This window comes from Rhodamnia argentea, chromosome 2 (genome assembly GCF_020921035.1).
Source record: "Rhodamnia argentea isolate NSW1041297 chromosome 2, ASM2092103v1, whole genome shotgun sequence".
NCBI lineage: Eukaryota > Viridiplantae > Streptophyta > Magnoliopsida > Myrtales > Myrtaceae > Rhodamnia > Rhodamnia argentea.
This window is the reverse complement of record NC_063151.1, coordinates 7,497,000-7,512,914: the sequence shown is the minus strand read 5'-3', so window position 1 is coordinate 7,512,914 and position 15,915 is coordinate 7,497,000. Positions and strand designations below refer to the sequence as shown.

General features: G+C 40.4%; 1 protein-coding gene and 1 pseudogene across 1 annotated transcript; both read left to right on the top strand.

Annotated features, from left to right (window-relative positions):
- Positions 1-452: 452 nt before the first annotated feature.
- LOC115756461 (cytochrome P450 72A397-like) lies at positions 453-5,460 on the top strand. The gene is made up of 6 exons (XM_030696257.2): positions 453-468; positions 1,905-2,223; positions 3,457-3,674; positions 3,778-4,022; positions 4,125-4,488; positions 4,949-5,460. The coding sequence occupies exons 2-6, from the start codon at positions 1,947-1,949 to the stop codon at positions 5,375-5,377; spliced, it is 1,533 nt and encodes a 510-aa protein (XP_030552117.1). The 5' UTR covers positions 453-468; positions 1,905-1,946; the 3' UTR covers positions 5,378-5,460.
- The window catches only part of LOC125313932, a 25,540-nt pseudogene continuing 11,541 nt past the window's right edge, over positions 1,917-15,915 (top strand).

The window sequence follows — 15,915 nt, the reverse complement described above, 5'->3', positions numbered from 1 at the left end:
TTTGGCAAAGATTGTCGGCCACGCAAGCAAAAACGGCAGACGAAGTTAATGACACTTCTAAAAGTGGTCTGACGACAACTTATCTCCTAATCTTTTGATTAGGATTGAAAACTATTGCTTGGTAAGCAAGAAATTCGAGATTCCTAGACTTATATGACATTGCGAAATTGCTCTCCGAGGAGGATTCGGATTGCCTAACATTAAGATTTTCGTGACATACATGACATTACTCAAATCAGACCGTCCAAATGAAAATGGACAGCCTAATTTGAATCGCGTTTGAGATTTAAAATTTTTTAAACTTCATAAAAATTCTCGCCCACATTTTTTCCCTCTCTTTCAACACATAACGTGGCTTAAATCAAGCCGTCCATTTTTATTTGGGCGGTTTGATTTGAGTAATATCACGCATGTCACGGAAATCCCAATATTAGACGATTCAAATCCAACTCTCTCTCTCTCTCTCACGTGCGAAGGCCAGACGACTTCAACTGAGATCGTCTTCATCCTTGACAACCTTCAACAAGGCATCTCGGGTTGCGACAAATTATGATACGAAGATGTTGAGGTCATGCTGAGGTTGGACTATCTTCATATGAGAATAACTTACATCTTATGATGCACCGACTTTTTTCCAATTTTCTAATTAATTCTTTGAAAGATAAGTATATAAATAAAGTCAAAAAGACATATAGGCACTCGACAACATCGACTAATCACATTTTAAACACGATCTAGGACAAATTTAATATGGACGCATTACTAGTCCAGGGGTCATTTGCGGAGATGCAACAAGAGAAAGGCGATTTGACAATTTCGAGAGTTCTTGCCTTGAAATCGACGAAGGATGAGTCTAGCGGAAAGAACCATGAAATTACATGAACTTCTGGAAGGAAACCCCACCTTTCCTAGCAATTTGCTCCGACGGCAATACCTTTTAGACCAATAATTAAGAACAAAATCATCTCCCTACTGTACTTTTGCACAAAAGAGAAACTTCAACCAGTCTTGAAACGGTACGTGGAACGAGAATTTCTTAGAACATATGTAATAGAGTTACTTATTTCCAATAATTTGAAAATATTAATTAAGAATGTTCAGTAACTATCAACTGAGTGTTAGGAGATGATGAACTTAGAGAAAAGCTCTCCCCTCTATGCCTTTTAGCAAAACCAAATGAAACCCACGTATACAACGTGTGAACAAGGAACAAACACGTAAAAATTGTTCACGATGATTCCTTGTCCCGTCCTCGTCTGAACAAAACGACAATGAGTCCATGCCTTCTTTCCGCCTTTGTCCCCAGAACGAGCCAAAGTAGCCAGCCAAGAGCGAACAAAAGCTAGAAAACAACTCAAGGGAAAACCTCGTGCTTTATTCGGAACAGTTCCAGTTAATGTCAACTGAATGTTAGGAGATGATGAACTGTTGGTAATTACACTCCATTGTAAAATTATAAATCAGTTACAAGTATCTCAAATTTCATTACAACATGGGCAGAAAAAGAATTCCGTGGTTTTCCCTTTTCCCAAAACATATCTTACGAGTACAAAAGAGATTCTAACGCTTTCGCGAAATTATCTAGTGAACATTTCTTAACTGAATATTTGCGCAAGATTTGATAAAATTTACATGAGATGGACCGCTTTCAATAATTTTGCATACGGTTTAGTACATGTGCTAAACCCATCCCCGCCAATAGTTTTTCCTCTTCGGTTTATTTTGGGTATCCTTCTCTTTTTACTTTCATTTTTTATCTGTCTTGGGTCGCGATCAAGAAGTTTCTGGGCCAACGCAGACGGCTGTGGATGAGCTGTGGCCATATAAACACGACACCTTGCCCAACATTATCAACTCATCAAGAACATTGTAAGTGTCTACCTCTCTCCCTCTCTCCCCCGGAGACACACACAGACAAATAGATTCACACACAGAAGGAAGAAAAGATGGAGGTATCAAAACAGTCACTTGCGCTAGTGGCGGTTCTGGCCGTCTTGGCGACTTGGGCGTGGAGGGTGGTGAATTGGGTGTGGCTGAGGCCGAAGAGGCTCGAGAGGCTCCTGAGGCAGCAAGGCCTCTCCGGCGAACCCTACACGTTCCTGTTTGGAGACCTCAAGAAGAATGAGCGGCTGCGCAAGGAGGCCAAGTCCAAGCCCATCGCCATCTCCGACGACATTAGGCCTCGCCTCTTGCCGTTCTTGCATCGATCCTTCCAAACCCATGGTATGCACATCTTCACAGCATCTGTGTGTGGCACCTCTTTATCTAAATGCTTCCCAAGTTGAATTTTGATGTATGTTGGTGGATGATCGATACGTACAGACGCTCCACTGTGTTGACTGACGTGACTTATGCGCACGTCGGCCGATCACCCTAGAATTTCCAGAGTGATCCTGATTGAATATTCATGGATGTCAATCAAGTTAGCAACGTAGGGAGTCGAAGTCATTGTCCTAGTGCAGAGACACGTCCCTATCCAAACCAAAGCCCGTACACTGTTGACATAGATAGAAGGGCAAGATGCCAAGTTCCTCACAATTCAGTGGGACCAAAAATCATGTGGATGACAATGAGGAACGAGTCCTAGATGGATTTCTGCCACCCGGTCTAGTCTTCATGGCTTGAGTTTTTCTGATGTCCCACCACCTCTCATCGCCTGGGTGCTTTATGTCTCGAAGCCTCTCTGGCCTTTTTGGCCCTTTTGCACGCACGCCCTTGCCAATTCAATGACGTGGGCATTGAATCCATCAATCACTGAAACTCGTACCAAATGATTGGAATGAAGGTGGTCACGGTCTCTAAAAAAAAGAGAAATGTTTTCGTGATAATAGCATATTTTAGATAAAGTACTCATTAATTGAGAAATCGTGTGATTATAAATAATTGACAAGATTGTCAAAACGTCATGTTAATAGCTTCCTAAAAAGTAAAAAAGCAACAATTACCATTGAAGTTGCGTTTTGTGTAAGAAGATGCCAGCCGACGGCGGCTCGAATAGGAACAAATCATGAAATTCTCCGTATGAAAACATTTGGAATCCACCTACCGATCGGTGGCCGAGTTGGTTTGAGTTCGGTTTCTTTCACGAGAGGTCCCGAGTTCAAAACTCCTCGGCGCCGATGTCTTAAGTGGGGGGTCGTGGTGGTGGGCTCCTGCGCTAGCCCCTCCCGAGGACTATTCGTGTTCTACCACTATGTTGAGCAAAGCTCGCCGGCCGCGCGGAACCTCGGTCATAAAAAAAAAAAAAAACATTTGGAATCCTTGATTTTTCCAAGTCAAATGCACTTGCTCTACTTTGGGGTAGAAAGGGCTTGTTGGTAATCGTTATAACCATCTTTTCACTCGTGATATGAATTAAATAGCCCAATTGCATGCATTCTTGGAGCGTCGCTGGGAATATAAACCAAAAATAGTTCTTCTGGCAATGTGCCTCTTATTTTACTGGATGCGTTGTAGGCAAAGACTCGTTCATGTGGATGGGTCCAACACCGAGAGTGAACATAACGAACCCTGAGCAGTTAAAGGAGATCTTTTCCAAGATATACGACTATCCCAAGCCAGCCTCTAATCCCTTGGTGAAGTTGCTCGCCGATGGACTCGCGAACCACGAGGGTGAGAAATGGGCTTTGCACAGGAAGATTATCAATCCAGCATTCCACATGGAGAAGTTGAAGGTACCTAAAACTATACTATGCTCTAATAAATGGAACCCCACACATTGATACCTCAGGAATTTTCTCTTGACTCCTCGTTTGCATTGGTATGTCGTTCTTGCAGCTTATGTTGCCCGCTTTTTATTCAAGTTGCACTGAAATGGTAAACAAATGGGAGAAATTGGTATCAAAGGAGAGATCGTGCGAGGTTGATGTGTGGATCGACCTTCAAAATTTGACCCGTGATGTGATCTCTCGGACAGCATTTGGTAGTAGCTTTGAAGAAGGCAAGAGGATCTTTGAACTTCAGGAGGAACAAGCCCTTCTCGCAATTAAAGCTGTCCAATCAGTCTACATCCCTGGCTGGAGGTATATCTCTCAGCATCCATAAGTTAAATGAATCTAAATGAGCTTCTGGCTTACAACCGCGACATTACAAGAAATCCAACCATTTGATCCAATATTTTGCAGGTTTGTGCCAACTAAGATGAACTGGAGGATGAAGAACATAGATAAAGAAGTGCAGGCATTGCTCATGGACATCATCCGCAGAAGAGAGAAAGCAATAAGGGCAGGGGAAGCTGCTGGCGATGATCTGTTGGGGCTGTTGCTGGAATCGAACATGAAGGAGAACGTCGGGATGAGCCTTCACGACGTGATTGAGGAGTGCAAGCTTTTCTACTTCGCTGGACAAGAGACCACTTCGGTTTTGCTAGTATGGACCATGGTCTTGTTGAGCGTGCATCCAGATTGGCAAGCCCGAGCTAGGGAGGAGATCCTCCAAACCTTTGGAAGCAGAAAACCTGACTTTGACGGGTTAAGTCATCTCAAGATTGTAAGTTCATTACTTCCCCTTTTGTTGAGAGTTGGCACTCATAATAAGTCCATAGTAAAGAGTTCACTAGCATTTTTGTGTCACATGACGCATTTATTCATTCTCCTCTAAGAAGATGCGAGTTTCTGATCCTTTATAGACGAAAGTTTTGGTTGAATAATGTCATCCGGGGAAGATGAACACGACAACGAATTGACAGCAGCATTTTCTTTGCACCCTGGGATTAAACATGGATTTTTCCACGACTTAAGAACCTGATATTTCAGACAAGAGCCTCTAACCTTTTTCACTGCATGAAAATTACAGTCTTATCTATTCCTCTCGTGGAAATTGATGTTAGATGCAGAGGGCCTTCCCTTGATTTCATTGTGGTAATCTTTCTTGGGCATCACAATCATGAAAATGCTCCTACATACATTTCTCTACCATATGACAGCTTCTACGGATTTATCGTGATCAGGTCACAATGATCTTGAATGAGGTGCTGAGGCTATACCCACCAGTGATTATACTAGCACGGAAGGTTCAAAAGGAAACAAAATTGGGAAAGTTGACCATACCCTCGGGAGTCCATCTCTCAATGCCAACTCTCCTCATCCACCATGATAAAGAATTGTGGGGTGAGGATGCCATGGAGTTCAAGCCGGAGAGGTTCGCCGAGGGAGTGTCCAAAGCCACCAAGAACCAAGTCTCCTTTTTCCCGTTCGGATGGGGCCCTCGTATATGCATCGGCCAAAACTTCGCAATGATAGAGGCGAAGATGGCGCTCGCCATGATACTTCAGCAATTCACATTCGAGCTCTCTCCATCTTATGCGCATACCCCATTCACTGTCATCACCCTCCAGCCACAGTATGGTGCTCAAGTCATTTTGCACAAGGCAAACTAGAAAATTACATATTAGGGTGACATGTGGTGTAGACAAAAAATGTGCGTTGAAATAAGGAAACACTATACCTTTTTTCAAGTTAATGCATTGTCGTCTTCCCTCCCTAATGTAATAACCTAGGATCATCAGTGATTGATTGTGATAAAATCTTTGCGTAGGAGAACGTGATTTGATGTATCCATAGACATTATAGAGATGAAAATAAGTTTGGCTTACTGAATCTGAATTTTTCCGGTGTCAATTTCTAATCAAAAACTAATCCCAGAAATTCTAGATATTTAATGAAACAATAGGACAAAGATATTGCAACTATTAAAAAGGGTCTTTTGTGGTACAAAACGGATAACGATTCGTTCAGTTTCAAATTAACAGCAAAAGAGGGGGGCAATGGAGGAATCCAGAGTATGAGCTTAAAATTTCACAGCACAACGATGAACAAACTAAAATGTTGGTGGATTTAGGTTTCCCTGAATTGAAACATGAGAAAGGGACGAGTAAAACTTGAGGCTGGCCCGAGGAAAATGAAACTTTCATCTAGGCTGGGTGAAATTGAGCCTTCCCATGAGATTTATTGAGAGAGAGCCCCCATTGGGACAGCCCAAGAAATGAGAGAAATGCGGAATTCAATAGAGAGAATGGAGATGTGTCGGCCCTTTCGAATTGATCGCAAGGGTTTTGATTACATTCAGTAGTGAGGTATATAGCCCGGATAAAGGTGGAAAAGATTTCTTATATCAACAGTATAAAAGTTATTATTCAATAGAATTTATTAAAGGATGATGGCCAGGAATAAAAAATAAAAAAGAAAAGAAATAAAAAAAAGAGGGATAATAATGAAAGAATAAATACATAAAAATGAAGTAGGCAAGAGAGTAGAAGCACTATAATTATCGAAATCACGAAGATGAATAATCATATTTTCTCTCTTTTTCTAGATTCGGCATTTGTTGACCGATCTTTCTCATCAATGTTGTTGTAGCTCATTTATGTTTCTTCTCAAAGTCGAACCCGTCATTATGGAAAGTTGCAATGAGCTCCTTTACTATTTAACATATAGATCGTACAATAAGCATGGGTTTATCAATTGAGGCTATCTTCATTTGTGCATTTGTGATTTATTTTACAGTGAACTGTGAATTCTTATTATATCCATTTGTACATTTTCAAGTTCATTTATATTGATATACCTTTCATACCAAACAATGGACGTGATAGGATATGAACGTATCTAACTTTATTATTACGATTAACTAAATAACGGATGTGATATAGCAAAATCTTTGAATTTTATATCTTATGCTATTTAGTTTTATGTGCATCTTCCTTTTACTGTCTTCACCTTCCAGCCATAGTATGATGCTCATATCGTCTTGCACAAGGCAAACTAAATGTTATGGATCTAGGTGACATGCAGTGGAGACGAATCGTGCATTGAATTAATAAAGTGTACACCAAATGTGATATGATGTATCAATACAACAAGTGCAAAATATTGAGATGAAAAGCATTTTGGCCTACTCAAGTTGGATTTTTCCATGCATCAATTTCTAATGAAAGCCAATCCAAGAAATTCAAGATATCCAATCAAACTACAGGACAAAGAAATTGAAATTGCAACTATAACAAAAAAAAGGGAGGGGGGGTGGTTTGGGGAGGTGGTCGATTATGGCACAAGACGAATAACATTGGCATCGGATTAAAATTGACCAGCAAAAGAAGGACAATAATGGAGGATTCTAGAGCATGAGCTTATCAGAAAATAGCTGAAAAAATCCATGAACATCGAATCAGATCTCAAGAAGAAAACAGGTGTTTTATTGTTTATCACAAATTTCACTTCGGAGTCAGAACTCATATTGGAAAATATATGATCAGTGATTATTTTATCAATCACCATCTACTTCAAATATATCTCTTGAAACATTTTTTAAATACAAAAGTGAAGTATTTTCCACGATTTAGTGAATCAGGCAGGATTCCATAGCATATTAAATAACAAAAAATAAATTAATCTTCATAAATTGCATTTCATGGTAATTGTGAGCCACTTATACAAATTAATATGCAGGAGAGATTATTTTAAAAAAATATGCATGATCAATAGACTAGTTCGTAGATCTTCCAACTTCGATTTTCAAGAAATAGAGACTTTACAAATAAAATATAGAGGATTGGTACAACATTCCTATCGCTTTATTTGTGTATGGTTACGGTTATCTACCTTCCCAATGTGCTTATCATGCAGCGATGGACTGTTAGCTAGTGTGACCAACATATATTCTAATTCACTTAACATCTCTTATGAACGGCTGAATTGGTGTTTAAGGCGATATTTCACAATTGATCTAACATTTCAGATATTAGAAAAGCAGTAATGGCTAAAGTAGGTCGCTAGTCTACTGCTTCTGGGAAAGAAAGAAGGCATTCTCCTCTACAATGTCATTAATATCAGAACAGTGATCATAAGATGATCTGAAGCACAAGATGTAGCCTGCAAAGCAATATCAACCAGTAAAAGAAAGTAAGAAACGAAAGCGCTTGCTAAAATCCTTTTATGCGTGAGGATAGACCAAAGAATGAATGAAATTCTCGGATCAGAGAAAACGACGAGCCCCAAGTTTCGGAAATCACAGTTCCAGTAGTTCCTTCCTCGTGATTGATAGTAGAATTTTAAAGGCCCGGTCATCTTTTACGGAAGAACGTAGAAAAGGAAGTGCAAGTTCTGCTCATGGACATCATCGTAGAGAGAGAAAGCAATGAGGGCAGGGGAAGAGGCTTGGGATGATCGAATGAGGCTGTTGCTTGTTGGGATGAGCCTCGGATTGGCAAGCACGATCTATGGAGGAGGTCATCCAAATCTTTGGTAAACCAACTCAAAATTGTTGGTTAGAATGCTCTTTATCTCGTGTTGAAGGTGGGACTAATAATAGGTCCAATATTCATTCCATTCTTACTAGATGCAAGTTTGCAATCCTTTATGGACGAAATATTTTGGTTATATAATATCATTCAGACGAAATTTTTTGTTTATATAATGTCATTTAGATGAACTCTGACAATGAATTGACGGAAATATTTTCTTCGAACCTGTGATTTGAAGGTGCATAGTATCTTATTTTGTAGTAGTATTCTGGGCATCATAACCATGATACTCCTGCATACCATCTCTCGATCAGGTCACAAAGAGCTATGATCTTGAATATTCTCCTAGCAATTATTCCAACTTTCAAAACTCAAAAGTACAAGCTTGGCCACGTAAAACCAAGTCCCCTTAAGATGCCATGCCACTACGGTGATTCACAATCGAATTCTCTCCATCTTAAGCATGCTCCTTTCAAATTATCCTCACCCTCCAGCCACCATAGTAGCCATAGTATGGTGTTCAGGTCATCTTGCACAGGAGAAGACAAAAACGTGCACTGAAATAAGGAAATGCTACCCCAACAAGTGCAATACATAGAAATCAAAAGCATTTTGGCCTGAAATTTCTAATCAAAACTGGAACTTTTATGCATCAATTCCTAATAAAAAACCCATCCAAGAAATTCAAGATATCCAATCAAAAAACAGGACGAAGGAGTTGCAATAATGCAGAAACAAAAAAAAAAAAGGTTCTTTAATGGGTACACAACCAATTAACAATTGCATCACAGTCAAATCGACCGCAAAAGTGGGGAGGATTCCAGGGCACGAGCTTAAGTCTTTAAGTGATCACAGATGAAGAAAGCTGAAAGAAAGCAGGGGAATTTAGGGAAGTTTCCCTAGATTGAAACACGATAGAGGAACAATGTAAAACCTTGAGGCTGACCTATTAAACCTTAATCTAGGCCGGGTGAAATTGCGCCCTCTCGCGGGATTGATTCAGAAAGAGCCCGCTGGAACGGCCGAAGGATTCTTTGAAAAAGAGAAACCTTTAAACGAGAAAGGGAGGATGGAGATGTGTAAGCCATTTCAAATCGATAAAGCATGAGAAGACGAAGGATCTGCTTGCAGAGCGCGATTGAAAGGGATTTGGGTTTTTCAATATGTGCCTGCAACGGAACGCGAGGCGCCATGTACCAAAGAATCGCTTGAAGTTATGTCTCACGACCCATTATTCAGAACTCTTGCTCTGTTCTCTCATGCCTAATTCAATTTACATCAAGTTTATCTCTCTTGCAAACCGTAGAATTGGTTGGTTTCAGTTCCAATTCCACCATATTTCAAGATAGATTTTACATTAGGAAATTAGAGCGCCTGGAGTGGATTGCTAGTCTACAGCTTTTGGGAAAGAAAGAAGCCATACCCTCTACAACACCGATCAAAGATGATCAGAAGCGCAAGAATACATCTCAAACTTGTCTTGAGTTAGACCCAAAAAAAAAACAAAAAAAAACCTGTCTTGGGAATACAATGGTCATTCTCTACTACGACATTCCTTCGTCGAAAATCTAGTCTTATTTTGGGTAAATTTTTTGGGCAAAAGTAGAAGTACCAATATTTGTGTATAGCACTAACTTTAGTGCCAATATTTTTTTCAGATCACTTAAGTGTCAATTTTTTTGAAAAATGATTATTTCAGTGCTAACTCCCGTTAGCTTCGCGAGAAATCCTACGTGGCGTCCACGTGCCTCGCCGGAGCTTCCAAGTCAACAATAAAAAAAAGTAAAAAGTTAAAAACATTACAAAAAAATAAAAAAGGAAGAAGATCGGGTGCGGCGGCGAGGGCCGTGACCCCTCGCCGTCGCCGCGGCCCCCACCATCACCGGCAACGGCTGGTGAGGGGTGGGGGATCGCCAAAGGGGGTCGCCGAGCCCCGATGACCCCCCTCGAGCCCAAGCCGGGGTCGGCGAGGCCCGGCCATTGCCAGCCATGGTGGGGCGCGGCCAACCTCGCCTAGCAATGGTCAAGCCTCTCTGAGCCGTCACCGGGCGAGGTCGGCCTCACCTAGCCTTGGCGAGGCTTGACCTCACCCGGATCCGGGTGAGGTCTCGCAGTGGGTTTGCGAGGCCGGCCACGGCCGGGCCTTACCAATCCTGGCAAGGCCTCGGCGGGGGTCGCCGGGGCTCGGCGACCCCCTTTGGCCATCCCCCATCACCGATAACGGCCGACGAGGGCTTATAGCCCTCGCTGCTGCAAACTCACTGTTCCCTTTTTTTTAGGCTATTTTTATGTTTAATTTATTTTTAAAAAATAATTATTTTAAAATTGAACAATCCATGTGGATTGCTTTTTAAAAAAAAAAAAATTGACACGTAACATTAAAAATTTAATTAAAAAAAATGCTACGTTTGCTATTTGGCCAGAATTAACACTTAAATAATCATTTTTGGTCAGAATTGGCGCTTCAGTGATCGTTTTTTCTCCGATTTGGCATTTAAGTGATCTAAAAAAAATTTGACACTAAAGTGAGCGTCATACACAAATATTGACACTCTTGCTGTACTTTTGCCAATTTTTTTGTTTTCTTACTATAAACCGGACCGAATGCACACCCCTAATTTTGAGGGCGCATTTGTCATGGGAACCATGCTTCTGTTTATTTTGGATATCTTATCTTTCACTTTCATTTTATTTTCATTTCAAGTCATAGTCAACAAGCGCAGAATGGAAGGGAATGCACACCCTAGCACATTTATTAAGGAAAATTTCAAATAAAAATCAGAAGTGCCCTTATTTTCTCAAATAAAGGACCTGAAGTGGGTCTTGTTTCAAATAAGGGTTTGAAGTGGCCAAATGATCTCAAATAAAGACTTTTGACCAGTTGACGAGTATGTGACTATTCCAGCCATCAGAGATGGGGTATTTTAGTAAAAAAACTCTAGATACATATTCTTTTTTATTTTATCTTTTTACTTTTCTTTTACTTTTTTTTCTTTTCTATTCTGTTATTCCTTTTTTTATTTTTCCCCTCCCCTCCCCTCCCCTCCTTGGTCATAGCCAACCATCGACGGCTTCAAGCGAGGGCAACCCTCGCCCGATTTGGCAACAGCATTCCATGTCGACGACGGGGGAGGGCAACCCTAGCCTCAGCTGGCTTCACCTTAGTCCGGCGACCTCCACTAGCCTAGAAATGACTAGTAGAGGGAAGAGGAAAAATTAAAAATTAAAAATAAAACCAAAAGAAAAAATCAAAAATGCAAAGGGACGAAAATAACTTTCGGCTGGCGAGGTCATGCCTTTCTTGGAGACCGATATGATTACTTCATGCCCTTACTTGAAACGAGGTCCACTTAAGGCCCTTACTTAAAAAAAAATGAGTGAACGTAGTTATTTGGAATTCTCCCCATTTATCATGATTAAGAAGCTTCTCTTTATTTTTGGCATCCATATCTTTTTCTTAATTTTATGCCAAATCGGACCGAATAAACATCCCAAATTTTCAGGGCACATTTGTCATGGTCATGAAGGTCCTAAGGCTATATCCAACAGGGACCATGCTAGCCTGGAAGTTGACAAGGAAATAAACCTTGGTAGTTGACCATGCCCTGGGAGTCGAGCTCTCAATGCCTACTCTTCCCAACCACCATGATAAAGAACTTTGGGGTTAGGATGCCGAAGAGTTCAAGCTAGAGAGAGGTTCGCCGAGGGAGGGTCCAAGGCCACCAAGAATCAAGTCTCTTTTGCCCATTCGGATGGGGATCTCGTATATGCGTTAGCTAGAACTTCACTAAGATAGAGGGGAAGGCCCGTGATACTTCAACAATTTGCATTCGAGCTCTTACCATTCTTATAAGCATGCTCCTTTCACTATCATCACCATAAAGCTATAGCATGGTGTTCAGGTCATCTTGCACAAGGAAAACTAAAAGTTACATCTCAGGTTGACATAGTGTAGACAAAAATGTACCTTAAAGGACACCCTTTTTGCCATTGCATTGTTGTTTTCTCTCCCTAATGTACGGGAAAATTCTGATTAAGGGCCTCAACTGCTCATATTTTCTCAAAAAAGGGCCCATAGTGAAGCTTGTTCCAAAGAAGGGACCGAAGTGCCCAAACTTGTTTCAATGAAGGGCCTCAGCTCGCCGGCTGGCGAACATGTACTATTTTCGGCGATTCAATAGGGGCATTTTTGTCATAATAAACTTGAATTAAAAACAACGACAAAACTCTAAAATTAAAAGACAAAACCCTCTTTCTCACTTTTCTTTTTCTTCTCTATCCTACCTACATTCATCAAGGAAAAGAGCTCATTGTGTGTGATCGAGCGACGAGGTGCGATCGAGCGATGCGACGGGGGGCTTTGCGACCAAGTGACGGTGATCGGAGAGGTAACAATGACCTTCAAAGGTGAGGGCTTTTGGAAGAAATTAAAAGACCCCTCCTATTCACACAAACCGTCATTCACAAAGGAGAAGGAGCTGGTTTTGCGCGAACGAGTGACGGCGTGCGATTCGACGATAGCGATGGCGATTGGGGCGGTGACAGAAACCTTCAAAGGTGAGGGATTTTCAATGAAATTGGAAGATCCCTCTATTTACACAAAGCCTTTGCCCGTAATTCAAGACTAGTTTTGCTTATGCCTTTCATGATAGCTTGTGATTCTGGCAAGGTTCGATGGCACTAGCGACATGCGACTTAACGACCACTTTGCATTCGAGAAGAACGTTTCGACCACCAAATGAACCATGGTTGATTTGAAGGTGAAGACACAATGCGAATTGCAAAGCATAGAGGAGCGTGCTCTGACCCCACCTGGTTGGCTCATTGTTTAATTTTTCTTATATTCATTCTACAAAGTTATGGTAAATCCTCTAATCTCTAATTTCTTTCATTTCCATGGAGGCTAGTTTCCCGAGTTGGTTTAATGGGTACTTCTTTCGTCTAAGACAAGGCAAGAACATGACATGGATGGTTGCAGCGATGGCAATGAGTTTCAATTTCTAATACAACTTACATTTTTATGCATTTTTTTATTGTATTTGCTGCGGTTATTGCCCCTAGTGATTTGTGGTCCATGTTTCTTAATTATTTATTGTTTTCACTTTGTTATTTACTATGTGTATCATAAACAAACAGAAAAACTTATTCCTGGTCCATGATTCTCAAATTTTTGTTCGTGGTCCAAATATTTTAATGTATTACCATTGCAACTTGCATTTATCACTTTACGATTTCGAGCGATTGTAGTTATGTTGGACTTATATAGGCTCCAAAAACATATTGATATACCTTTTTTTCCTTCCATTTGCACCAGGTGAGGGATGTGAAGAAGTCAACTATACCATGTGTGATAGTAGGAGTGCTGAGGGTATTGAAGAAGATGGGTTTGCCATAATTGATCTTGATGAGTTACATGGAAGAAATGCACGATGTGTAGAAGGTAGCTCAATGCAGAGCGATATGGAGGTTGGAGACATCATCTAAGAATGTAGATTTCTTGAATATGGATAGTCAATTTGAGTATACTCATCTTGAGTTCAATCCCGATGTGGATATGGAGAATCTTGTCTTCAAGTTAGGGATGTGCTTTAGCAATGCTAAGGAGTTTCGAGAAGCAATTAAGAATCATGCCATAAAAAATAGGAGACGAGTGAGGTTTGCTAAGAATGCACCAAATAAGTTGAGGGCAATGTGTTCAGACGATGGTGGTTGGCTCATATATGCTTCCAAAATGCAGGGGGAGTAGACTTTACAAGTCAAAACCTTCAATCCCGTACATAAATGTAATAGAGCTCTACATGTTCCTCAAGTAAGCTCTAAATGGTTAGCAAAAAAGTATTGTGATCGGTTGAGGAATAATCCAACATGGCCAGGTGCTTCAATGAAGAAAACAATGGAGTTTGAGAATGTTTTGAAGGTATCCAAGACAATGGTCTATAGAGCTAGGGCTACAACAATGAGTATGGTCACATGGAATGAACAGGAGCAATTTCGGATGCTTAGAAGTTATTGCCAAGCACTTCTTGATTCCAATCCAGGATCTACTTGTGTAATCTAGAGTAGGCAATGTCAAGACCAATCCAAGTTTAGAGGAGTCTACATAAGTCTAGATACATTGAGGAGGGGTTTCCTAGAAGGACGTAGGCACTTTGTAGGGTTTGATGGTTGTCATTTGTCATCGGGCTACAAGGGTATACTTCTAGCAGCTGTAAGCCTAGATGGAAACAATCAAATGTATCCATTTGCATGGGCAGTTGTGGGACAAGAAACATACGAAATATGGCACTGGTTTATTAGTATGATGGCAGAAGATTTGGTGATCACAAACCCTACAAATTCCAAGTATTGGACTTCCTTGTGTGATAAGCAGAAGAGATTAGTGAACTAGCAAATTTGATGCATGAAGCAAAACACAAATTTTGCTTGAGACATCTTTATGAGAATTTCAGGCTGCGTCACAAAGGAATGAAACTTAAACGTTTGGTTTGGAAGGCTGCCATGGCAACCAGGGTGTGTGATTTCAACTTGGCAATGGAAGAGCTTAAGGCAGTCAATGAAAAAGCTATGATTGGTTATCCTAAAGGTTTCTAGTGTAATAGAGCAAGTCTCATTTCGGAACAAACTCAAAATGTGACACTTCCTTGAATAACTGGTGCAAAAGCTTCAACAAGAGCATTATTGACGCCAGAGACAAGCCTATCATCACATTGCTTGAAGCTATAAGAGTGCAACTCATGGAAAGGATTCATAAGCAAAGAGATGGGTTGGCTAACTACAATGGTGTGATTTGTCCTAAGATTCAAGAGATACTAGAACTTCAAAAAAAAAAAAATCAGCATCATGGATTCCTTCATGGAACGGGGAGGATGAATTTGAATTGAGTGGGCCATATGGAGACAAAAGGGTGGTTAATATAAGGCAGAGAACTTGTAGATGTAGAAAATGGGACATTAGTGGAATACCTTGTTGTCATGATGTGGCGGATCTTGTATATCTAAAGGAACCACTTGAAAAATAGGTTCACACATGTTTCAATATGGAAACATTCTTGAAAACTTATAGCCATGTTGTACGTGCTATGGATTACAAAGACACCTGGCTTGCAAGAGATAATTTACTCCCACCTTATGTGCCTAAGCAAGTCGATAGAAAGAAAAAACAAAGTCATTGAACAAAATGGCTAATAACAATTTAAAGACAAAGAACAAAAAAATTGGGCAAGGGCCTATGAGAACCAAGTTGAAGAGACAAAATACCATAGTCACTTGTAGAAAATGTGGTGGGTCAGGCCATAATAGGAATAATTGCAAGAATTCATTGATAGTATCAATAGTAGCAACAGTAACATCGTCAACCGCAGCAGGTTTTACATCTACCTCATGTTCACAAAATGTGGTAGAAAGTATTCCCTCGGGCCTAGCATCACAACTTGATCCAATCAAACTACTTGCATCAATTTTTGGTAACAATTCGAGTTCAACATCATCTATAGGAAGAGAAAACATGCAGGTATTCATTTGTGTTTCACTTTACCATAAAATTTTTCTTATTTGTACTTAAATTTGTTTTGACTAATGATTTATTTTGTGATTCAACTGTAGGTAAAGAGGAGGGTGTAATGACCTCAACATGAAAGTAATTGAAGACAAGCAACTTTTTGAGATATGCAAAAGTAA